The 24,642-nt window shown below is 62.7% G+C and overlaps 2 protein-coding genes across 4 annotated transcripts; one reads left to right on the forward strand and one right to left on the reverse strand.

Moving 5' to 3' along the window:
* Positions 1-221: 221 nt before the first annotated feature.
* Positions 222-16,962, forward strand: ABHD8 (abhydrolase domain containing 8). Of its 3 annotated transcripts, none has more exons than XM_064175171.1 (6): positions 222-682; positions 9,648-10,419; positions 12,520-12,690; positions 13,617-13,833; positions 14,560-14,723; positions 15,044-16,962. In XM_064175171.1, exons 2-5 carry the CDS (start codon positions 9,656-9,658, stop codon positions 14,707-14,709), a joined length of 1,302 nt encoding a protein of 433 aa, XP_064031241.1. In that variant the 5' UTR covers positions 222-682; positions 9,648-9,655; the 3' UTR covers positions 14,710-14,723; positions 15,044-16,962. The 3 variants fall into 3 exon arrangements, with proteins under 3 accessions (XP_064031241.1, XP_064031242.1, XP_064031240.1); XM_064175172.1 differs by having other exon boundaries at positions 15,063-16,962; XM_064175170.1 differs by having other exon boundaries at positions 227-682; positions 14,560-16,962.
* Positions 16,963-17,893: 931 nt separating this feature from the next.
* Positions 17,894-21,602, reverse strand: ANKLE1 (ankyrin repeat and LEM domain containing 1). The gene is made up of 5 exons (XM_064175157.1): positions 20,429-21,602; positions 20,162-20,342; positions 19,884-20,043; positions 19,062-19,191; positions 17,894-18,241 (listed from the first exon to the last, which is right to left on the reverse strand). Exons 1-5 carry the CDS (start codon positions 21,351-21,353, stop codon positions 18,069-18,071), a joined length of 1,569 nt encoding a protein of 522 aa, XP_064031227.1. The 5' UTR covers positions 21,354-21,602; the 3' UTR covers positions 17,894-18,068.
* Between the last annotated feature and the right edge of the window lie 3,040 nt (positions 21,603-24,642).

Below are 24,642 nucleotides of genomic sequence, written 5' to 3' on the forward strand. Positions count from 1 at the left end.
AACCGCAAAGGCCAGAACGGGCAGGGAAAGGATGGAATGAAATAATGGAATTCGGTGGCTGATCTCTTGCCTCTGCTCTGGAAAAGGTGTGGGGGGAGGGGGTGCAAAGCCCCGGGGCGAGTCCTGCAGCCCCTCCATAGGCGGGCGCAGGGCTGCGCTGGGCTCGGCTTTGACTGGCAGATCTCCCTGTCTGTCACTGCCAGAGCCCTCCTCTTTAGGAGGGATTTCAGGGGCTTTCTATGGCTAGAGACTACAAGGACAAATAGCCCCCACCCCCCTACTCTCCCCTCAATCCCCTTTCCACCTTCCCCCAAACCCCAGAGCTTCAGTTATGAAGCTGCTGATGGGGAGAAGATGGCAGGAGAGGCTGCGGGCTGAAGATGCGTTGAGCTGAAGGCATCACCTCCATCCTTCCCCACCTCAGCCAGGCAGCAGCAACAGCCGGGGAAAAAAAAAAAGCACCAAACCCAAAAACCAAACCGAGAAAAATGTAATCGGAGGAGCTGCAGGAGCTGCAGGAGCTGCAGGAGCTGCAGGAGCTGCGCCGGCATCCCGCATCCCGCATCCCGCATCCCGCACCGGCTCCCATCGCCTCCAGCCATTGCCTGTCCTCCCTCTCCTGCGAGACTGAAGCTTTTCCGTCGCCACTTTGGCCCCCTGAGCAGCTTTGTCAATCAATGAGGTGAGCATCTGCTCCTGCCCCCCTCTCTTTGTCCTCCCCTGAGGTAGGATGTGGGCTGAAGAAGGGGGTGGGGGGGTGGGGGGGAAAGGTGCTGTGCAAAACCGGGGGGCAAAATGCCCCCTACCCTATAAAACGGGAGGGAAAGAGGAGGTTTTGCAGCTGACAGCGACGATTCGAGGGGTGTTAGGGCAGGCTTGCAGGGAGAGAAGGGGAGATGGCAGCCGGGCAGGGGAGACGGCAGCCGGGCTGGGGAGACGGCAGCCGGGCTGGGGAGATGGCAGCCGGGCAGGGGAGATGGCAGCCGGGCAGGGGAGATGGCAGCCGGGCAGCCCTGCAGGCCATCGCCAACGCTTAGCTTCTACAGCCTTGGGGGTTCAACCGAGCTGCCTGGGGATGGAACTTCGAAGCTGGAGGCTTTCTGCCGTGATGCAACTGCAGGAGCCGATTGCTGAGCTGCCACCCCAAGCTCTGCTGTTGCTATGTGCGTGGCTCAAATCTGCTTCGATTGCTTTTTGGTGGTGGTTTGGTACTGAAGAGGGGGGAGGGAGGGGGTTGGAGAGCTACGGGGGGCACCTGCACGCATCGCTGCCCAGCGAAGGGGGCAGGGTTTTGCTGCTTCTCCTGCTGCCTTTCAATGGTTCCTTCCAGCTGGCTGCCGGAGGAACCCAACCTGGGCTGTGCTGCTGCTCTGCGGTGGGAGCTGGGCAAGGAGATCCCCTCGGAGATGCGAGGGAAGGTTGGGAAAAAGGGTTCGGAGTGGGATTTGGGTGCTGGAGGTCAGGCACAGGTTACTCCGCCGGGCATTGCATAATCTTTTGTTTCTCAAGGTCTTCTTCCTTCCTCAAGAGAGACGTGTGGCAGGCAGCCAGCCAGGGGCTGCTGGGTGGCTTGCAGACGCTCTGCTGGCCCTGCCATCCCCTTTCTTGACTCCACACAATCCCTCGGGGCCCTTGGTGAAGTCCTGGGGACCAGTTCTCCCCACCCTGGGAGGCTGCAGTCCTCAAGCTGGGGGGAGGGGGGGGGGTGGGTTTCAGGGCTGCCTCTGCTGGTTTTCATTTGTAAGGCTGCTAAAAGCTTTCCTGGCTGCTTACTCCTGGGTGTCCTGGGGAAAGCTGCTGGAATTGTGTCAGGATGGGGAAGCCAGGAGGGACAGAAGGAAGCCAGGAGGGACAGAAGGAAGCCAGGAGGGAGAGGTGAGATCCAGATGTAACCAGAAATGCAGGTAGGAGGGAGAGGTGAGATCCAGATGTAACCAGAAATGCAGGTGTAAGGGAGTAAATCAAGGTGTAACAGGAGAAATTGAGGCACGACAGAGTAAATCCAGGGGGTGGCAGAATAAATCCAGGGGTAACAGAGTCAGTCTGGGGGGTGATAGAGTAAATCTAGGGGTAACAGAGTCAGTCTGGGGGGTGACAGAGTAAATCTAGGGGTAACAGAGTAAATCCAGAGGTAACAGAGTCAATCTGGGGGGTGACAGAGTAAATCTAGGGGTAACAGAGTAAATCCAGGGGTAACAGAGTCAATCTGGGGGGTGACAGAGTAAATCCAGGGGTAACAGAGTAGGTCTGGGGTAGTGTGACAGAGCAAATCTAGAGGTGACAGAGTAAACCCAGAGGTGTACAGACTGCCTTTAGGGGTGACAGACTAAACCCAGGGGCAACAGGCTAAATTTAGGGGGTAACAGAGTAAACTGAGGCATAACAGCAGAACAAATCAAGGTTAAGCAGAAGAAATTCCAGGTGCAGCAGAAGGAATCCCAGGGGGGGTAGCAGGGTAAGCTGAAGTATGATGGAATGGATCAAGGTGTAACAACATAGGCCCTGGGGGTGACAGAGTAAATCCAGGGGTGACAGAATAAATCCAGGGGTGACAGAGTAAATCCAGGGGTGACAGAATAAATCCAGGGGTGACAGAGTAAATCCAGGGGTGACAGAATTAATCCAGGGGTAATAGAATTAATCCAGGGGTAGCAGAGTAAATCTAGGGGGAGACAGAATAAATTCAGGGGTAACAGAGTAAATCCAGGGGTAGCAAAGTAAATCCAGGGGTGACAGAGTAAATCCAGGAGTAATAGAATAAATGTAGGGGTAACAGAATAAATTCAGGGGTAATAGAATGAATCCAGGGGTGACAGAGTAAATCTAGGAGTAACAGAATAAATTCAGGGATAACAGAGTAAATTTAGGGGTGACAGAGTAAATCCAGGGGTGACAGAGTGAATCCAGGGGTAGCAGAGTAAATCCAGGGGTGACAGAGTGAAGCCAGGGGTGACAGAGTAAATCCAGGGGTGACAGAATGAATCCAGGGGTAATAGAATGAATTCAGGGGTAATAGAATGAATCCAGGAGTAATAGAATGAATCCAGGGGTAATAGAATGAATTCAGGGGTAACAGAGTAAATTTAGGGGTAACAGGATAAATCCAGGGGTGACAGAGTAAATCCAGGGGTAATAGAATGAATTCAGGGGTGGCAGAGTGATTCCAGGGGTAATAGAATGAATTCAGGGGTGACAGAGTGAATCCAGGGATAGTAGAGTAAATGCAGGGGTGACAGGCTGAATCCAGGGGTGACAGAGTAAATGCAGGGGTGACAGAGTAAATGCAGGGGTGACAGGCTGAATCCAGGGGTGACAGAGTAAATCCAGGGGTGACAGGGAGAATCCAGGGGTGACAGGCTGAATCCAGGGGTGACAGAGTGAATCCAGGGGTGACAGAGTAAATCCAGGGGTGACAGGGAGAATCCAGGGGTGACAGGCTGAATCCAGGGGTGACAGAGTAAATCCAGGGGTGACAGGGAGAATCCAGGGGTGACAGGCTGAATCCAGGGGTGACAGAGTAAATCCAGGGGTGACAGGGAGAATCCAGGGGTGACAGGCTGAATCCAGGGGTGACAGAGTAAATCCAGGGGTGACAGGGTGAATGCAGGGGTGACAGAGTGAATCCAGGGGTGACAGAGTAAATCCAGGGGTGACAGGGTGAATCCAGGGGTGACAGAGTGAATCCAGGGGTGACAGAGTAAATCTAGGTGTAATAGAATGAATCCAGGGGTGACAGAGTAAATCCAGGGGTGACAGGCTGAATGCAGGGGTGACAGAGTGAATGCAGGGGTAGCAGAATGCCTGCAGGGGTACCAGAGTAAACCGAGGTCAAGCAGAGCAAGCCAAGGTTAAACAGATCAGCCCCAGGTGTGACCTAGCCCAAGTGGCTTCTCTCCAGCCCCCTCCCCCAGAGGGGAGTTCGCTTGGCAGGATCGGACCTCAGCGCCAGCAGCGTTTTCCTCAGCCCGCAGCTGAGAGCGGAGCTTAAACAGCTGCTTTTGCCCTCCTGCTTTGCTCAGTGCCGAGAGCCGAGGGCCGGGGGGAGGCTGGGAAGAGCGTAATGCTATTTGCCCATCCCTCCGGAGGGTCGTGTGTCATCGTTGATGCTCGCCAGCCCCGCAGGGAGGGGATTAGAGCCGAGCGAGCGCTGCCGGCAGGCTGGCTCCTGGCTGCGGCAGGGCTCACGCCGCTCTCTGCCACCTCTCCCTCCGAGGATTTGCAGGGAATTAGCAGGCAGCAAGTCCCAGGGCTGCCCGCAGGGAGAGGGCTGAGTGCTGGCTGGTGCTGGGACTCGCTGGAGGGGGCTGGGGAGGGCTGCGGTTGGCAGCTCTGGAGCTGGTGTCTGCTCCTGCTGCGGCAGACGATGCTCTCTGCCTGTTTGCTGGAGCCAGATCTGTGCTAGGACTTCTCTTGGCAGGGATCATGGAATTGGTTGGGTTGGAAGAGCTCTCTAAGATCATCAAAGTCAACCATCAGCTTGAGGCCACCGTGGCCACTAAACCACCTCCCCAAATGCCATGGCCAAACGTTTCTTGGCCACCTCCAGGGATGGGGACTCCTCCCTGGGCAGCCTGTGCCAATCCCTGGCTGCTCTTGGCAGTGAAGAAAGGGCTGGGGGCTGTTGTGGAGGAACATTCTAGTCCATAATTCAAGGTCTTTCCAGCAGGAAAGGGACATGAGGAGGAGATGTTTGTCATTCCCTGGCTATTGGGGACATCAGGGACAGGAACAAGAGGTTGCCTAGGGCAGAGGAGAACTTCTCCGCAGGGATGCCAAGGGAAGAGCCAACTCAGCTGGGCCATCCTGGAGTGGCTGTGCCCACACCCTGCTGTCACATCCTTAGGATGGGTGTGGGGTGAGAGCTGCCTTGATACATCACCCCACAGGCTCTGTGCATCAGCCCCACAGGCTCTGTGCCAGCCCCATAGGCTCTGTGCATCAGCCCCACAGGCTCTGTGCCAGCCCCACAGGCTCTGTGCCTGCCCCACAGGCTCTGTGCATCAGCCCCACGGGCTCTGTGCCAGCCCCACAGGCTCTGTGCATCAGCCCCACAGGGTCTGTGCCAGCCCCACAGGCTCTGTGCATCAGCCCCACAGGCTCTGTGCCAGCCCCACAGGCTCTGTGCATCAGCCCCACGGGCTCTGTGCCAGCCCCACAGGCTCTGTGTCAACCTTGTGAGCTCTGAGTTATACCCACAGGCTCTGTGCCAGCCCCACAGGCTCTGTGCATCAGCCCCACAGGCTCTGTGCCAGCCCCACAGGCTCTGTGTCAACCTTGTGAGCTCTGAGTTATACCCACGGGCTCTGTGCCAGCCCCACGGGCTCTGTGCCAGCCCTGCCTGGCTGCCTGTCACGTTATCCCACTGGACTCTCCACCCTCCACATCCCACCTCACCCCCAGTTTCCTCCAGCTGTGACACAGAGCTGTCGAGTTGCATCAAAGCAGAGCTGCTGCAGCCCCAAGTAGGTCAAGAAGTTGTTTTGTTCCCCCCTCCTCCAGTTGAGTTGTTCAGCACAGCACTGAGGAGCTGAGGCTGGGATGCTCCTCATGGGCACCTCCTCATCCTCCTGGCTTAACTGAGCCTCCTGCTCTCTGCTGGGAGCTGTTTCCTGGGGGGCTGCAGTGGTTTTTTTTTGCTGGGGTATCAGCTCAGGGCTGCTGTGTGCCAGGGTTTGTGATGCTCTGCAGCTCCTCAGCTTCGTGTCTCTGCTTCATCAGCTTAGCCTGGGCCACATCCTTGTCACCAGCTTGGTGACATGGGCATGGCCATGGCTAGGCACTGGGAGCACTGGGTCCAGGGAGCTGAGGAGGGCTGTGCATTTGGGGACCCCCCCACATTCACCCTCAGCTGCCTCCTCAGAGGCACTTTCTGCTCTGTTTGTGCTTCGTCCCAGGGCTGGCAGCAGAACGAGAAGGGGATGGGGACTGTCCCTGGCCCTCTGTGTCACAGCCACTGGGTGCCTGAGGTGTCCTCAGCCTGCCAGCCCACGGGGGGTGCTGGTGGGGTCATGCTGGTGGGGTCATGCTGGTGGGGTCATGCTGGTGGGTCCCACCACACCTGACTCATTGTTGTGCCTGGCCTTATGTAAGCGGTGCCGAAATCTCTCTCTGCTGGGGTGGAGATGGAAGGGAGCTGGGATGGAAGGGGAAGGGGAGGGACGTGGGGAGGGGGGAAGCAGCTCGTTGCCATGGTTACCAGCATCTCTGCAAAGTTCTTTGCATCCATCTGGTTTCATCTTCAGACCTTTTTCATCTCCAGTTGAGGGAACATCCCTCGGTGTTTCTGCCTGCAGCAGCCGCCAGGGTAGGGTGGGAGGAGGAGTGTGGGAGGTGGGAGACAGCAGTGTTTTGGTACCCAGCCCCCACCCCAGGCATGGAGTTGCTTCACCTCCTGCCTCTCCATTTCATAGAAGCCTAGAATCAGTCAGGGTAGGAAGGGAGCACAAGGATCAGCCAGTTCCAATCCCCCTGCCAAGGACAGAGACACCTCACACTAGATCAGGCTGCCCACAGCCTCATCCAGCCTGGCATCTGGAGGTGCCCAATCCCTGGAGGTGTTTAAGGCCAGGCTGGATGAGGCTCTGGCCAGGCTGATCTAGGGTAGGGTGTTCCTGCCCATGGCAGGGGGGTTGGGACTGACTGATCCTTGTGGTCTCTTCCTACCCTCACTGATTCTATGATTCTATGACCTCCAGCCAGGGATGAGGCTTCCACCACCTCCCTGGGCAACCCCTGCCAGGCTCTCACCACTCTCATGATGAACTACTTCTTCCTCACCTCCAGGCTGACTCTCCCCATTTCCAGCTTTATTCCTTTCCCCCCAGTCCTATCACTCCCTGACAGCCTCAAAATTCCCTCCCCTGTAGCCCCCTTAAGATACTGCAAGGTCACAATAAGGTCACCTGGGAGCATTCTCCTCTCCAGCCTGAACAGCCTCAACTGCCTCAGTCTGTCCCCACAGCAGAGCAGCTCCAGCCCTCTGCTCATCCTCGTGGCCCTTCTCTGGGCACCTTCCAGCACCTCCATAGCCCTCTTGCCCCAGGGGCTCCAGAACAGCCTGGCTGGAAGGTGCTCACTGCTGGGGGGTTCACAGGAGCACAGAATCCCAACATGGTAGGGGTTGGAAGTGACCTCCAGGGATCATCCAGTCCAAGCCCCTGCCAGCACAGCACTGCCTAGGGCAGGCCACACAGGAGCACATTCAGCTGGGCTTGGGAAGCCTCCAGAGAAGGAGACTCCACAACCTCTCTGGGCAGCCTGCTGCAGGGCTCCAGCACCCTCAAAGCCAAGCATTTTATCCTCCTCTTGGGTTCCAGTTTGTGTCCACTGCATCCCAGTTTGGGCAGCCCAGCCCTGGCCTCTCTGGCAGCAGGATCTGGGCTCAGCCCCAGAGCTGATGAGGCTGGCAAGTGGCTCCATGGCCTGAGCCTGGGCTCCTGGATCTGCCTGCAGAGCTGCTGCCTGCCAGAGCCTTCCAGCAAATCAATTCTGGAAATGACCAGGAGAGGCTGATTGAGTTAATCCCCAGAAGTTAATCAATGTCGAGGTGGTTTGGCCACAAGTCCTGTGTATAATCTGCATGGAGAGGATTGGTACCTGCTGAAACGGAGGCAGAACCACATCCAGATCCCACAGGCTGAGCCCTGGGGGAGTGGGGAGGGAACCAAACCCAGTGCAGGTGCAGGATGAGGCTGCCAGAGCTGGTGGAGAGCTGCAGTGCTGAGGGACCAGGACTGGCTGACCTGAAAGGGCTCTTCCAGCCCACCCCACTCTGTGCTCCTCTGGAGAGCTGTTCTCAGGGAGCTGGTTCCTGGCAGCAGCTCTGGGATCTCAAGGTTAATTCCCACCCTTGGGAATGCTCTTTTCCTCCTCAGGGGCCACGCTGGGTACCCGCAGCTGCCATCCCCTCCAGCAGGGCCAGCCCTTGGCACGGTGCCCACTGCAGCTCTCTTTGCCCATTGGCATCAATAATTCACCATGTTTTGCTTCATCAATAATAAAAGGGCATCAGGCTGCCAGCCTGGGTGGGCAGAGACCTTCTCACTCTGTCTCAGCACTGCCAGGGTGGCATCAGTGCCATCAGCCTTCCCCACCTGCATTGTCCTTGCTCAGGTCTGGCTTTCCTCTTGCTTGGTCTTGGTGGTCTCAGTGTCCACAGCCCCCTCCTGAAGCCACCCAAGAACATCAGGAAGGCCAAACATCAAGGAATGATGCCCTGAGGACAACAGATCTGCACTGCCTGGGCGAGGAGGGCTTCCCACTCCCCACAGTGGGCACTGGGTCACTGCCCACCCCCCTGCATCGTTCTCAGCCTCACTTGTGGGCTTTGAGTGAAACCCTTCCCCTCCCAGCCCTGTGAGTCCCACCTCTGGCTGCTGCTGGGGGGGGGGGGTTGGAGCAGCCACATGGATCCATATCTCCTTTGGATCAATATTGCATTCCCAGGGCTGAATCTTTCCCTCAGCTCCAGATCTGGGGCCAGAGAGAGCATTTTCATCCCAAGCAGCCTTCTCCTTGCCTGCTTCCTCCCTCAGCCACAGCAGATCCCTCCTGGTTGTGTGCCAGGGACTCTGCAGCCACTCAGCTTCACCTCTGCTGGATCAGCTTTGTCTGGGCTGTATCTCTGCCACCAGCCTGGTGACATGGCCATGGCCAGGCAAAGCTGGACTGGGAGCACTGGGGCCAGGGGGCTGAGGAGGGCTGAGCCCCACATTCATCCCCAGCTGCATCCCTCAGAGGCACTTGTTTGTGCCCTTGTTTGTGCCACAGAGGCTTTGCCCAGGGCTGGCAGCTAAGCAGGAGGGCATGAGGCTGGCCCTGGCCCCACTGGGTGCTTGAGGTGTCCTCAGCCTGCTGGGACACAGGGGGTGATGGTGGATCCCTGCTGGTGGGTCCCTGTTGATGAGTTTCTGTTGGTGGATCCCTGCTGGTGGGTCCCTGTTGATGAGTTTCTGTTGGTGGGTCCCTGTTGATGAGTTTCTGTTGGTGGGTCCCTGCTGGTGGGTCCCTGTTGATGAGTTTCTGCTGGTGGATCCCTGCTGGTGGGTCCCTGTTTGGTGAGTTCCTGCTGGTGGATCCCTGCTGGTGGGTCCCTGTTGATGAGTTCCTGTTGGTGGATCCCTGCTGGTGGGTCCCTGTTGATGAGTTCCTGTTGGTGGATCCCTGCTGAAGGGTTCCTGCTGGTGGATCCCCACTGGTGGGTGCTTGCTGGTGGGTCTCTGTTGATGGGTTCTTACTGGTGGATCCCTGCTGGTGGGTCCTTGCTGGTGGATCTGTGCAGCTGAAGTCATGCAATTGGGTCCCTGGGGGTGGGTCCCTGTAGGTGGGTCCCTGCTAATGGGTCCCTGCAGGTTGGTTCATTCAGTTGGGTCCCTGAAAGTGGGTTCCTGCTTGTGGGTGCCTGCAGGTGGATCCCTGCTGGTGGGTCCCTGCAGGTGGGTACCTGTTTGTGGGTGCCTGCTGCTGGGTCACCCCTGGTGGGTCCATGCAGGTGTTTCACACCACACCTGACTCGGTTTACCTGGCCAGCATGGGGCTGAGGCTGTCTCTAGTCCCCTCTGCCAGGACAGCCAACTGGGTGCTGGAGCTGGTAATTAACCCCTTCCTTTCTCCTGCTCCTCCTCTTCCTCTCTTGCCTTCATCCCCAGGGAGCATAATGCTGAACAGCATCACCGATGGGTTCCTGTGCTGCCTGATGGGCAAAGCCACCAACGCCGTGGGGCCGCTGGACAGTGTTGAGTCCACCAACGGCTACAGCTTCATGGAGGTGAAACCGGGCAGGATCCTACGCATCAGGCACAGCACACCCAACCGCCCAGCCTGCGAGGGACCCGAGGAGAGCCCTCCCGGGGACCCGGAGCGGGGCACGGTGCACTGCAAACGGAAGATCACCGTTTACCGCAACGGGCAGCTGGTGATCGAGAACCTGGGCGACGCCGTCCGCTCCGAGATCCTGCCCTGCCACAACGGCTCGGGGGAACCAAACAGCACGGTGGAGCTGGAGCTGTCCGAAGTGGCTGGGCAAAGCCCGGCGCAGGGTGCTGCTGGCACACCGGGATGCGGTGCCCGGGAAGCGGCGCCCGGAGGCGGCGGCGGCGGCAAACGTCGGAAGCGCAAGCCCAAGAAAGTGGTCAACATCGACTGCAAGAAGCAGATCACCAGCTGCAAGGGCACGCACGGAGACGTGGTCCTCTTCTTCATCCACGGCGTGGGGGGGTCGCTGGACATCTGGAAGGAGCAGTTGGACTTCTTTACCAAGCTGGGTTACGAGGTGGTGGCTCCGGACCTGGCCGGGCACGGCTGCAGCTCTGCTCCGCAGATCGCTGCCGCCTACACCTTCTACGCCCTGGCGGAGGACATGAGGGCTGTGTTCAAACGCTACGCCAAGAGGAGGAACATCCTGATAGGGCACTCCTACGGGTAAGGGACATCCTGATAGGGCACTCCTACGGGTAAGGGGCTCTGCCAGGGGTGAGGGACATCCTGATAGGACACTCCTACGGGTAAGGGGCGCTGCCAGGGGTGAGGGACATCCTGATAGGACACTCGTACGGGTAAGGGGCTCTGCCAGGGGTGAGGGACATCCTGATAGGACACTCCTACGGGTAAGGGGCTCTGCCAGGAGTGAGGGACACTCCTAGGGGTGAGGGACACTTGAAAGGGTGAGGGACACTCGTAAGAGTGAGGACACTTCTAGGGGTGAGGGACACTCCTGGGGGTGAGGGACACTCATAAGAGTGAGGACACTCCTATGGGTAAGGGGCACTGCCAGGGGTGAGGGACACTTATAAGGATGAGGACACTCCAAAGTGTGAGGACACTCATAAGGGTGAGGACACTCAAAAAGGTGACACTTGTAAGGGTGAGGACACTCATAAGGGTGAAGGACACTTGTAAGGATGAGGACACTCATATGGGCAAGGGACACTAATAAGGCTGAGGACACTCATAAGGGTGAGGGACACTCGAAAAGGTGACACTTGTAAGGGTGAGGACACTCATATGGATAAGGGACACTTGTAAGGGTGAGGGACACTCCTAGGGGTGAGGGACACTCATAAGGGTGAGGGACACTTGTAAGGATGAGGACACTTATATGGGTAAGGGACACTAATAAGGCTGAGGACACTCGAAAGGGTGAGGGACACTCATAAGGGTGAGGGACACTCATATGAGTGAGGGACACTAATAAGGCTGAGGGCACTCGAAAGGGTGAGGGACACTCATAAGGGTGAGGAGAGTCATAAGGATGAGGACACTCATATGGGTAAGGGACACTCTTGGGAGTGAGGGACACTCATAAGGGTGAGGGACACTCAAAAGGATGAGGGACATTCATATGGATGAGGGACACTCACAGGGGTGAAGGACACTTGAGTGGGTGAAGGGCACTCATGTGGATGAGGGACACTGCTGTGTGGGAAGGACACTTGAGTGGGTGAAGGACATTCCCAGGGGTGAGGGGCACTTGAGTGGGTGAGAGACACTCCTGGGGGTGAGGGACTCTGCTGGGGGGGAAGGACACTGCTGTGGGGGAAGGACACTGCTGTGGGTGAAGGACACTCGTACAGGCAAGGCACCAGGAGGCCCCAAGAGCCAAGGGATGGATTCATCCCCACCCTGTTCTCTCCTTGGTGCCACATTCCCACCAAATCCTCCCTTCTGGGACCCAAGAGGCGAGGGAGCAGTGTGGGGGTTTCTGGGTTTATCCCTCAGCTCTGATCTCCTACATCCTCTTGGTGTCCATTCCTGGGTCCAGCTAATCCCAGAGCCTGTCCTGCAGAGAGAAGCTGGCAGAGCACAGCCTATAAATAGACTAAGCCCAAGAAAGTCAATTAGATGGAGAGGAAACACAGGTGGGAGAAGAGGGAGCTGGAAACAGGCTCTGAGCTGCCCAGGATTAGATCAGAAGGACCAAGCTGGTCCAGGTTGGTAGCACCCAGATGGCTTCCAGCACCTTGCTTTGCTCTGGGCAGAAGTGGAACCTCAAGCTCAGGTCCTTTTGCCTGGGGACTGTGGGGGCTTGGCTGGTTTGGTGTCCTCCAGAGTGAGCTTGGACAGGGCAAGTGAAGGGGTGGTGAGAGACTGGCACAGGGTGAGGGTGGTGAGAGACTGGCACAGGTTGAGGGTGGTGAGAGCCTGGCACAGGTTGAGGGTGGGGAAAGACTGGCACAGGGTGAGGGTGGTGAGACATTGGCACAGGTTGCCCAGGGAGGTTGTGGAGCACAGAAGCACCCAATGTGATCAAAGATCACATTGGGTGCTTCTGTGCTCCACAACCTCCCTGGAGGTGTTCAGCACCAGGTTGGATGAGGCCCTGAGTGACCTGTTCCAGTGGGAGCTGTCCCTGCCTCTAGCAGGAGGGTTGGAACTTGGCTGAGCTTTGAGCTCCCTTCCAACCTAACCCATCCTATGGAGCGTGGGCTACAGCCACAGCTCTTTGGGATTCACCTTTGGGATGCAGCATCCTCTGAGGCCACGGGCTCAGAGCACTGCCCCCATGTCTGTCTGTCCCTGCAGGGTGTCCTTCTGCACCTTCCTTGCCCATGAGTACCCAGACCTGGTCCATAAGGTGATCATGATCAACGGCGGGGGGCCGACGGCGCTGGAGCCCAGCCTCTGCTCCATCTTCAACATGCCCACCTGTGTGCTGCACTGCCTGTCCCCCTGCCTGGCATGGAGCTTCCTCAAGTGAGTGGCCAGCACAGCACCGTGGCACTGGGAAAGGGAAGGAGGTCGTAGCCAGGTGGGGGTTGGGCTCCTCTGCCAGGTGACCAGGGATAGAACAAGAGGACACAGCCTCAAGCTGTGCCAGGGCAGGTCGAGGCTGGGGGGTAGGAAGAAGTTCTTCACAGCAAGAGTGGTTGGCATTGGGATGGGCTGCATGGGGAGGTGGTGGAGTGTCCATCCCTGGGGGTGTTTAAGAGGAGGCTGCAGGAGGCACTCAGTGCCAGGGGTTAGCTCTAGGTTGGGCTCCAGGACCTCAGAGGTCTTTCCCAGCCTGCCTCATTCTGAGATTCAGGCAGCACAACCTCCAGGTGCTAAGGAACCAACCCCCTGCAGAAGGGCTGCAAATGCTCAACTCTTGCCCAGCAGACTCAAGAGGAATTCTCCTCTCAGCACCCAGCAGAAGCCAAAAGTTCCACAGAGCAAAGCAAGCAGCAGCTCTGTGATTCTGTGAGGCAGCAGCCAACCACCACAGCGGTGGTAACCACATCAGGAGGAAGTTCTTTACTATAAGGGTGGGCAGACACTGGCACAGGATGCCCAGGGAGGTTGTGCAGGCTTCATCCCTGGAGTTGTCAAAGGCCAGGCTGGATGAGGACTTGAGCAAACTGGGCTGGTGCAGGTGTCCCTGCCCTTGGCAAGGGGTTGGAGCTGGATGAGGACTTGAGCAAACTGGGCTGGTGCAGGTGTCCCTGCCCTTGGCAGGGGGGTGGAGCTGGATGAGGACTTGAGCAAGCTGGGCTGGTGCAGGTGTCCCTGCCCTTGGCAGGGGGTTGGAGCTGGATGAGCTTCGAGGTCCAGCCCTGGGGGGGATCACACAACGAGGTGTGAGCCCTGGGAAGGACCTCAAAGCTTCCGAGCGCTCACACATCGTTGTGTGATCCCCTCAGGGCTGGCTTTGCTCGCCAAGGTGCCAAAGAGAAGCAGCTGCTGAAGGAAGGCAACGCCTTCAACGTCTCCTCCTTCGTGCTCCGTGCCATGATGAGTGGGCAGTACTGGCCGGAGGGCGATGAGGTTTACCACGCCGAGCTGGCCGTGCCCGTGCTGCTGGTCCATGGCATGCATGACAAGTTTGTCCCGGTGGAGGAGGACCAGAGAATGGCAGAGGTAGGGAACTGAGTGAGGCTGGGGCTGAAGGGGCTGCAGGAGAGCTGGGGAGGGACCTTTGATAAGGGCTGGGAGTGGTAGGATGGTGAGGAAGGAGAGGAGAAGGCTCCGAAGTGACCTTGTTGTGGCCTTGCAGTGTCTGAAAGAGGCTACAAGAGAGCTGGGGAGGGACTTTTGAGGCTGTCAGGGAGTGATAGGACTGGGGGGGATGGAACAAAGCTGGAAATGGGGAGAGTCAGCCTGGATGTGAGAAAGAAGTTGTTCAGCATGAGGGTGGTGACAGCTTGGAAGGGGTTGCCCAGGGAAGTGGTGGAAGCCTCATCCCTGCCCAGGCCAGGCTGGCTGAGGCTGTGGGCAGCCTGATCTAGTGTGAGGTGTCCCTGGGCATGGCAGAGGGCTTGGAACTGCCTGATCCTTGTGGTCCCTTCCAACCCTGTGGTTCTGTGATTCTATGGCTCTGTGGTGGAGGATGGCTTTGAGCTGGGAGAGGGGAGATGAGGAAGAAACTGTTGCCAGTGAGGGCAGTGAGACACTGGCACAGGATGCCCAGGGAGGCTGTGGCTGTGTTCAAGGCCAGGCTGGATGAGGCCTTGAGCAGCCTGGGCTAGTGGAGGTGTCCCTGCTCACGGCAGGGGGTTGGAGCTGGATGATCCTGAAGGTCCCTTCCAGCCCAACCCATTCTGTGGCTCTACGACCCTGGCTCATCCTGCCACCATCTCCCTGCAGATCCTGCTGATTGCCTTCCTGAAGGTGATCGATGAGGGCAGCCACATGGTGATGATGGAGTGTCCCGAGACGGTCAACACTCTGCTCCACGAGTTCGTCCTGTGGGAGCCTGAGACGCCTGCTGGGGACGGGCAAGGGGAGAAGAAATAGAGCAGCAGGAGGAGGTGGTGACCGGGCTGCTCTGATGGGAGAGATGTTCGGGAGCTCAGAAGGGTTGGTGAGGGCAGAGGGGGGCGTGCTGGAGGCTGCCTTCACCGGGAGCTCAGCCCCTTTTCTTTCCCGGCCGGATCGGAGGCTGGCGGAGGAGCGCGGAGGCTCCCCCCGCGCAGGGCTGCACGGGGCCAGCAGCGGGGACATGGCAGACCTCGTCCCTGTCGCCTTGGGGACGGTGTGTGGCAGCCGCTGGAGGGTCTTCATCCTTGTCCCTGTCGCCTTGGGGACGGTGTGGCAGCCGCTGGAGTGTCTTCATCCTGTCTCTTTGTAGTTTTCTTTTCCTCATGCAGCGACCTCCCGGGGGACCAAGAGGAGGAGGCTGAGGGGAGACTGCTCCCACCCGCAGCAGAGCTGGAGATGCTGGGAGAGGTTCCCCGCAGGGAGAGCGCATCGGCTCCAGAGCCTGCCCGGCCAGCGGGGAGCTGAGCTGGGATTGCTTTAAGGGGAAGCCAAAGGCTCCTTGGCCTCGCTTGAGCTGCCTACGGGGACAGGAGCAGCAGCACAGCCGACGGCCACCGCCGCTGGCTCCAGCCTGGCGCTGCTGAGGATCTGCTTGCACAGCTCCTCTCTGCCTGGCCAAGAGATGGATGAGGATGAGGAGGTGACCTGCCCCGCTGAGCACGGCCAGAAGGACCATCAGCTCCCACGCCACGGTGGGACCGGCACGGCTGTGGCGGGGAGGAGGACGCAGCCAGCCCCCAGCTGTCCCTGGTGCCACCGTCCGTGTGCCCCCAGCCACCCTCGCTTTAGGCTTCTGCAGCCCCCTCCGCCTGCCTCCCGCTGCTCGGAGCCATCACCGCTGCTCGGAGCCATCGCCGCTGCTCGGAGCCATCGCCGCTGCTCGGAGCCATCACCGCTGCTCGGAGCCATCGCCGCTGCTCGGAGCCATCGCCGCTGCTCGGAGCCATCGCCGCTGCTCGGAGCCATCGCCGCTGCTCGGAGCCATCGCCGCTGCTCGGAGCCATCGCCGCCGCTCGGAGCCATCGCCGCTGCTCGGAGCCATCGCCGCTGCTCGGAGCCATCGCCGCTGCTCGGAGCCATCACCGCTGCTCGGAGCCGTCACCGCGGCTCGGAGCCATCACCGCGGCTCGGAGCCAGCACCGCGGCTCAGCACCTCCCGCGGCTCCCACTCCGCTCACCCTGCCCAGCTCCCAGCTCCTCCAAGACACCACCAGGACCTACCCCTGGCTTCCCCCCCCCCCCCGCCTCGCACACCGAGGGACCACCACCGCATCGCCTCCTTCCCGACGATGATTCCTGTATGGATCTGCCAGCTCTTGGAGCAGCACAGGAGCGACAGAGCCACAGCGGCCACCAGCTCCCTGCCTGCTGCCAGCCTGCCCGCAGTGCCCGCCGGTCCCACCGCCTCCTGCCCTCTGTGCTTCGCATCCCTCTGCCCGGAGCTGGGCAGCACCAAGAAGGTACCCGAGAAGCACGGAGCAGGGACCTGGCTGCTGCTGTGGGCTCCCAGCTGGGAGGAGATGGCCTCAGCCTCCCCCCGCCCCGGGGTGCAGCCTCTCCCCACCTCTCCTCCTCTCTTCTTTCCCCCCATCTAAGCCAAAGAAACAATCAGCCCCAGCCACACCTCACCCTTGACACCCCCCCCAGCCCCTGCTGACCTCCCCCCAGGGCTGGCACTGTCCCACCTGGGCAGCCCAGGTTGGCTCGAGGGGCTCCTGGCTCAGCAGAGCTGCTCTGACCCGAGCTGGCACCCACCTGCAATGAGCCTTCCTCCGGGCTGAGCTCATCTTCCTCCCAAACTGAACGATGAAGAGGAAGGATCCTTCAGAGGTGGCCCCACTGTGATGGGGACCCCCTTCCCCTCCCCCCTCCTTGTGAGGAGTGTCCCCAAGCAGCCTCCCTCTGTCCCTGCCCACTGCAACCTGTCTCATAATGAGAATTTTAATGCCCCTGGATCCAGATGGTCCCCACGAGCCCCCCCCCCGCCCAGGGGTGCCAGGAGGGCCCCCCCCCAGACACCCCCATACCCCAACACCTGGCTCTGCCCCTGCTGTGGGAACCCCACTTTGAACCAGCTCCAGCCCACCACGGGTGCCCAGCTGGTGCCCACAGCTCCTCGACCTCTGTCTGCCACCGAGTCTGTGCCGCCTGCCCCCCCCGCGCCGTGCCCCCCCCGCGCCAGCGCCGTGTTAGTGCCACTGCAGCCAGTAAAGCCCTGCCACATTCTCAGCCGCGTCCTGACTCCGTGCTGGGGAGAGACCGATGGGGGCTGGGAGCCTGGCAGAGTGGGGAGGGGAGGCCAAAAGTCACCCACGGAAATCCCCTCCCATCGGCCCCCACAGCCCCCCGCGGACCAGGTGGGCACCTGCAGCCCCCGGCCACAGCTCCCCATCAGCACCCACAGCCCCGTGGGGACAGGGCTGGCACCCACAGCCTCCAGATTCAGCTCCCCAGCAGCACCCACAGCCCCGTGGGGATGGGATCAGCACCCACAGCTCCCGACTCCTGCACCCACAGCCCCGTGGGGATGGGATCAGCACCCACAGCTCCCAACCTCAGCACCCACAGCTCCCAACTCCTGCACCCACAGCTCCATGGGCACAGGCTCAGCACCCACAGCTCCCAACCTCAGCACTCACAGCTCCTAACTCCTGCACCCACAGCTCCATGGGCACAGGCTCAGCACCCACAGCTTCCAACCTCAGCACCCACAGCTCCCAGCTCCTGCACCCACAGCTCCATGGGCACAGGCTCAGCACCCACAGCTCCTAACTCCTGCATCCACAGCTCCCAACTCCTGTACCCACAGCTCCATGGGCACAGGCTCAGCACCCACAGCTCCTAACCTCAGCACCCACAGCTCCCTACCTCTGCACCCACAGCTCCATGGGCACAGGCTCAACACCCACAGCTCCCAACTCCTGCACCCACAGCTCCATGGGCACAGGCTCAGCACCCACAGCTCCCAACCTCAGCACCCACAGCTCCGTGGGCACAGGGCTCAGCACCCACAGCTCCCAGTCCCTGCTCCCCATCAGCTCCCACAGCCCTGCAGGGACAGGCTCAGCACCCACAGCCCCACGGGGACAAGCTCAGCACCCCCAGCCCCCATTCCCAGCACCCCCAGCTTGGATTCTGCAGCCTAAACCCAGCCCCCAGCCCGAAGGGAAGGATATCTTTAATCAGCCTTTAGGGAGCCAGGACAGCAGAGCACTCCTGGCCGGTGGTCACCGACATCCAACCTGCCCCCGGGCTCTGCAGCCACCTCCTCGGCGAGGCAGTGCAGGCAGGGCCGGGGGTGCACCCCAGCACCCCATCGCCACCCCTCAGGGCGCTCAGCGCCCACCCTGGATGTCTGAGGGTCGCAGCTGCCGCTCGCCCTCGGCCAGGAAGATCCTCATGGCCCTGTGCAGCAGGTGGACCCCCAGGCGCCGGCGCCGCTCCCCGGACCAGCGGGCAGCCAGCCCGTAGCTGTGCCCCTGCCGCTGGTTCGTGATGGTCTGCAGCCCTGGGGGGACGGGGTCAGCACCCACAGCTCCCGACCCTGCCCCCCAGCAGCTGCCACAGACCCCTGCCCCCCCAGCAGCTCCCACAGACCCCTGCCCCTCCAGCAGCTCCCACAGACCCCTGCCCCCCAGCAGCTCCCACAGCTCCCGACCCTGCCCCCCAGCAGCTCCCACAGACCCCTGCCCCCCCAGCAGCACCCACAGACCCCTGCCCCCCAGCAGCACCCACAGACCCCTGTCCCCCCAGCAGCACCCACAGACCCCTGCCCCCCCAGCAGCACCCACAGCTCCCGACCCTGCCCCCCAGCAGCTCCCACAGCCCCGTGGGGATGGGCTCAGCACCCACAGCTCCTGACCCCTGCCCCCCATCAGCACCCACAGCTCCCAACCCCTGCCCCCTAACTGCACCCACAGCCTCGTGGGGAAGGGCTCAGCACCCACAGCTCCTAACCCCTGCCCCCCATCAGCACCCACAGCCCTGTGGGGATGGAGTCAGCACCCACAGCTCCCAACCCCTGCCCCCCATCAGCACCCACAGCCCCGTGGGGAAGGGCTCAGCACCCACAGCCCCGCGGGGAAGGGCTCAGCACCCACAGCCCCCCCCCAGCAGCCACTCCCAGGCACTCCTCCCCTAGGAGAGGGCAGGGGCAAGGTCGTACCCGGAGCCTGCGCTGGCAGCTGCGGACCCCAATGTGCCCAGGTGCCCCGGGACAGCCACTTTGTGCCCCCTCATCTCCTCCAGAGGGGGTGCAGGGAGTCGAAGCGGCAGCAGAGCCGGCGCCAGGGGGGTCCAGCACCGCAGTGCCCTCCGTGCCCACTCACCCAGAGCCTCCACGAGGCAGCTCTCCCGGGTGTAAGCCTCCGCCGGGACGCTGCTCTGGAAGCAGTGCAGGGACACCACCCCCTGCCCGCCGGCCCAGATCTCCAGGATGCGCCGCACCTTGGGGCAGCCCTGCGGGGCAGTGGGCACCAGTGCCACGGCCTCAGGCCCCCGGAGCAGCTCCTCCTGCCCGCCGCCAGGGCCCCTCTGCCCCCCGTGCCCGACATCTCGACCTCCACCGCCCAGTACAAGCCCCCCATGCCCATCACTACCCTCTGACCACCCAGTATAACCCCCCCCATGCCCATCACTACCCTCTGACCACCCACTACAAGCCCCCCTTGCTCATCACTACCCTCTGACCACCCAGTACAACCCCCCCCATGCCCATCACTACCCTCTGACCACCCAGTACAAGCCCCCCTTGCTCATCACGGTGGCCCCCAGCCCCCTTGCCCATCACCACAACCTCAAGCCTCCCACTGCAGTCCCCCATGCCCACCACCATTGACTCCAAGCCCCTCAGTATGAACCCCCCTGCCCACCACCATGACTTCAAACCCCCAGTGCAGTCCCCCCTGCCCACCACCATGGCTCTGAGCCCCCAGTGCAGTCCCCCATGCCCACCACCATTGACTCCAAGCCCCTCAGTATGAACCCCCCCCATGCCCAACCATAGCTCCAAGCTCCTCAGTATGAACCCTCCCCTGCCCACCACCATGGCTCTGAGCCCCCAGTGCAGTCCCCCATGCCCAACCATTGACTCCAAGCCCCTCAGTACGAACCCCTCCCATGCCCGCCCCCATGCCCCCAGCCCGTCCCACCCTCTGGGTCCCGGCGCGGTGCTGGCTCAGTGCGGCGGTGAGGTGGCAGTAGGGCCTGGCACGGGTGCCCTTGCCCACGTAGAAGATGGCTTTGATGAAGGTCCTGAAGCACTCAGCTGGGCTCAGGCAGTGGGAGCGGAGCGGCAGGTTCTGGGTGGTCCTAGGGGTGCAACCCCCCCAGCTTTGGGGCTTGATGCTGTCCCCACCGGGACTCCCCCACCCTGCAGTGCAGGGGGCACACACACACGGCGGGGGTGGGGTGTGTGGCATGGCCCTACCTGGGGTCCAGGAGGAGGTAGTTGAAGCTGGACTTTGCCAGCCCTTCCCGCCAGTGCCAGCTGCGCTCGGGGTGGTCAAACTGCTGTGCCAGCAGCAGCTCGTCCTGGGTGCAGTCGGGGACCTGCCCAGTCCTCAGGGCAGCCACCAGCTCGGGGCTGTGCCCTGCCTGCGGTGACCGTGCTGGGCACCGGGCAAGCGCCGTCAGCCCCACGCTGGCACCGTGGGCACCAGCTGGCCAGGTAGGGTGGGAGATGCCCAGGACTCACCTGCCCGATGCCCCCCGGGTGCCCTCGTCAGCCGCTGCAGGCGCCGCAGGTAGAGCCCCCGGGTGAGCTCGGTGATGGGACCGGGGGTGTCCCCCAGCGCCCGCAGCCGCCGCCGCAGAGCTGCGTCCGACAGGCGCCGTGGTGGCACCGGGCACGCCTGTTCGTCCTGGGCATCCCTGCGGCTGGCGGTGGGCTCCGTGCCAGGGCTGTGCTGCTCGGTGGGTGCCTGTCGCTGCTCCTCAGAGCTGCGGCTGGGGGGGGACAGCAGCGCGGCCGAGCTCCCCCCTCCTGCCGCCGCGGTGCTGCCCAGAGCATGTGGGGCAGAGAGGTGGCCAAAGGTGCCGTGGGGCCACGGGGACTGCTGTGTCCCTAAGGGTGAGGGGTCCTGCCACCCAGAGCCACCCTCCAGCACCCTGAGGTTGGCGCTGCCAGCAGCATGGATGGAGCCTGCAGCTTCTGACTGGGGGTCCTGGACCGCAGGCACCAGCAGCACCGTGGGACCGGAGGAGCCCTGAGCATGTGATGGGGAGGGCTGGGGGTGCTGGTCCCTGGGGAGCAGGAGGAGAGAGGGACTGGAACTGGAGGAGTCCTGAGCATGTGATGGGGAGGGCTGGGGGTGAGGATGCTGGTCCCTGGGGGGCAGGAGGAGAGAGGGACTGGAGCTGGGGGAGCCCTGAGCATGTGATGGAGAGGCCTGGGGGTGCTGGTGGTCCCCAGGAGCCAGCAGGACCGTGGGGCTGGAGGAGCTGCTGGCCCCTGAGGGCGAGCTGGGCTGGCTGGGGGCTCTGGGGAGGATCTCAGTGTCATCCAAAGAGCCTGTCCCCTCTCCGTCCTCCCCCTGCAGGGTGACACAGTGCCCTGAGGTGGTGGCAGGGCCCCTGGGGACACCCCGAGGTGCTCTGAGCCTGGGGGGCCTTCGGGGCATCTCCAAGGTCTCGTCAAAGAGGGAGGAGGAAGAGGAGGGGCTGAAGCGCCGGGCACAGGCCTGCAGGCGGCTCCTGGTGCGGGGGGTGACGTGGAGGTGCCTGGGGGACCCCTGGTCCTGGGGGGTGACATTCCCAGAGGCAAGACTGGAGGAGCTGAGAAAGGGTTCTGGGGTGCATGGGGGTCGGTCCTGGATGCTGCACCCCCGGAACTGGGCAAGTAGCTTCCCTGCCTCACCTGCCCCCGAGCCCTCCCCACAGCGAGGGGCTGCCCTCCAGACCCCCTCCCCACAGCGAGGGGCTGCCCTCCAGACCCCCTCCGAGCCCTCACCCTGCCCCCACTCCGTGTCTGGGGAGCTGGCAGGGGGCAGGTCCCAGGGGGCAGCTCCATCTGGGGAGGGAGTCTCACCTGGCTCTGGCTCCCTGGCTGCCCAGGGCTGGGGGGAGCAGCGATGCTGAGCCCCCTGGCACCCCCCAGCCTTGCTGGGCTCCAGGGTCTCCACGGCACTGACAAAGACCTCACTGTCCCCACTGCTGTCCCCAAGGTTGCTGTGGTCCCAGCCCCTGCCCCCCGCCTCGAGCACAGCTGTCCCCAGGCCAGTGGCAGCCAGAGTGGCACTGCCCAGCCCTGCCCAGCCCATTGGGGGTCGCTGGGGGACACCAGAAGGATGCTGAGCCACAGCAGCCAGGTTGTCACCGTCCCGGGGGTGCTGGCATGTCACAGCCCAGCTGCTGAGGACACCTCGGTGGGGATGGGCAGCTCGGGTTTGGGGGTCCCCACATTCCCCCAGGACCCTGCCACGACGCCGGGGGTGGGGGGAGCTCAGGGACCCGTTGGGACCAAACTCCTGCTGGGAAGAGGGGACAGGGCTGGCCCCAGGGCGGGACCAGGGGGGACCTCTGCTCCTTTCCACCACCGTCCAGCTCCGCGGGGGTCCCTCCCCAGGCCCATCCCCATCCCCCAGCAGCGTGCTGGAGGCCAGGGGCTGCGGGGGGCCCCCGGGGTCAGTGTGGGGCCACGGGGGGAAGGAAGGGATGGAGAAGGGTGAGAGATCCCCCAGACTGCAGCCATCCTCCAGCTCCTCCAGCAGGGACCTGCGGGTGCTGCTCAGGAGCCCGTCCCTGGGCAAGATGCTGCCGTCGGTGCCATCCTCGGTCAGGAAGGACAGGGAGCACCTGGGCATGCCTGGCTCTGGGGACAGAGGTGGCTGTCGGCATCACACCCACCCTGGGGGGCCTCCATCAGCCCCCTCGACACCCATCCCGGCCGAGGGGACACCCTGGGGACCTCACCCTGCATGCAGGGCCCAGCCCGGGCACGATGGGAGTGCCACCTGCGGGTGCCCTGCTCCAGCACCAGCTCCGCAGCTTCTTTCCCCTCCTGCGGGGAAGAGATGTTGCTGTGGCCGTGGCCGGGGCCACCGTGGGGACACACAGCCCTGCCAGGGCCACCGCAGGGTGGCATTGCCCTGCCAGGGCCACCGTAGGACGACATTGCCCTGCCAGGGCCACCGCAGGGTGGCATTGCCCTGCCAGGGCCACCGCAAGACGACATTGCCCTGCCAGGGCCACCGTAGCTTGGCATTGCCCTGCTAGGGCCACTGTAGGGTGGCATTGCCCTGCTGGGGCCACTGTAGGGTGGCATTGCCCTGCCAGGGCTACCGTAGGATGGCATTGCCCTGCTAGGGCCACCACAGGGCGACATTGCCCTGCCAGGGCCACCACAGGACGGCATTGCCCTGCCAGGGCCACTGTAGGGTGGCATTGCCCTGCCAGGGCCACCACAGGACGGCATTGCCCTGCCAGGGCCACCGCAGGGTGGCATTGCCCTGCCAGGGCCACCCGCCGCTCAGGCGCTCCAGCCGTGGCCAAGGTGCCAGGGCAGGCAGGCAGCTTCCCCACGGTGGTGTCCCTGTCCCCAGGGCTGTCCCCACTGACCTGCCCTCGGGGCTCGGGGCGCTGCTGCTGCTGCTGCTGCTGCTCCCTCAGCAGGAGCTGGAGGCACCGGCGGCAGCCCCGGGCCGCGGCGGCGTGCAGCGAGGGCAGCTCCTCGGAGCACCTGGTTCGGGGAGCAGGACTCAGCCCCGAGCCCCGCTTTGGCCCGGGGGTCAGTGCCGCGGCCAGCAGCTCCCCCCCCGGGCTCACAGCAGTGCCAGCAGCCTGCCGGCGCTGGGCTGTGCCCTCGTCCCCAGGCATCGCCCCCCCGGGTCCGAGCCACGCCAGCAGGGCACACAAAGTGGCACCTCCCCTGTGCCACCTGCCGTGCCCCCACCCCTCCCCGTGCCCGCAGCGGACGCCCGCCGCGCCCCCGCCGCAGTGCCAGAGCCTCCCCTCCCCGGGGCGCCGTCCCCGCGGGCCCCCTCGGTGCAATGTCCCTTCCCCCGCTCCCCCTCCCCCACCCCGCGCTGGTGCCTCGCTTCCCGGTGCAATGTCCCCGTTCCCTTCCGGGACAAGTCCGCTCCGCGGTGCACCGGCCCCGTGAGTCCCCTGGGCGCAACATCCCCTTCTCCGCTCTCCTTTCCCCGCCGCCCCGGTGCCGGTGTCCCTCCCGGTGCCGGTGTCCCTCCCGGTGCCCCTTCCGGTGCCGGTGTCCTTCCCGATGCTGGTGTCCCTCCCGGTGTCCCTCCCGGTGCCTGTGTCCCTCCCGGTGCCGGTGTCCCTCCCGGTGTCCCTCCCGGTGCCTGTGTCCCTCCCGGTGCCGGTGTCCCTCCCGGTGTCCCTCCCGGTGTCCCTCCCGGTGTCCTTCCCGATGCCTGTGTCCCTCCCGGTGCCTGTGTCCCTCCCGGTGCCCCTCCCGGTGCCGGTGTCCCTCCCGGTGCCGGTACCCTCCTTCTCGGCGCAAGGTCCCCGCCCTCTCCCGCACCGGCCGAAGTCCCCCCCCCGGTGCGATGTCCCCCTCCCCGCTCCCCGTTCCCCCGGTGTCAGCGCCACCCTTCCCGGCGCAGTGTCCCCGTCCCGGATCCCAAAGCCCCATGCTCCGGTACCGATGCCCCCTCCCGGTGCCCGTGTCCCCGTGCCCCACCTCCCCGCGCCCATTGCCGCACCCGGGGCAATGCCCATGCCTGGTCCCGGTCCCGGTCCCGTCCCCCCCCGCCCCAGCTCCCCCCCCCCATGGTCCCCTTACGGCTCGCGCCGCCGCGCGCCGCTCATCTCGCCCCGCCCCTCCCGTTCGAATTCCCCAGCGGCACCTGATTGGCTGCCGAGATGGCCAATAGAAAGCGGCGGAGCGAAGCCACGCCCACCAACCCGCCAGCGCCCCCGAGCGGCCTGAGCCTGACCTGCCCCAGCGGC

The sequence above is a fragment of the Pogoniulus pusillus genome, chromosome 41 (assembly GCF_015220805.1).
Source record: "Pogoniulus pusillus isolate bPogPus1 chromosome 41, bPogPus1.pri, whole genome shotgun sequence".
Lineage (NCBI taxonomy): Eukaryota > Metazoa > Chordata > Aves > Piciformes > Lybiidae > Pogoniulus > Pogoniulus pusillus.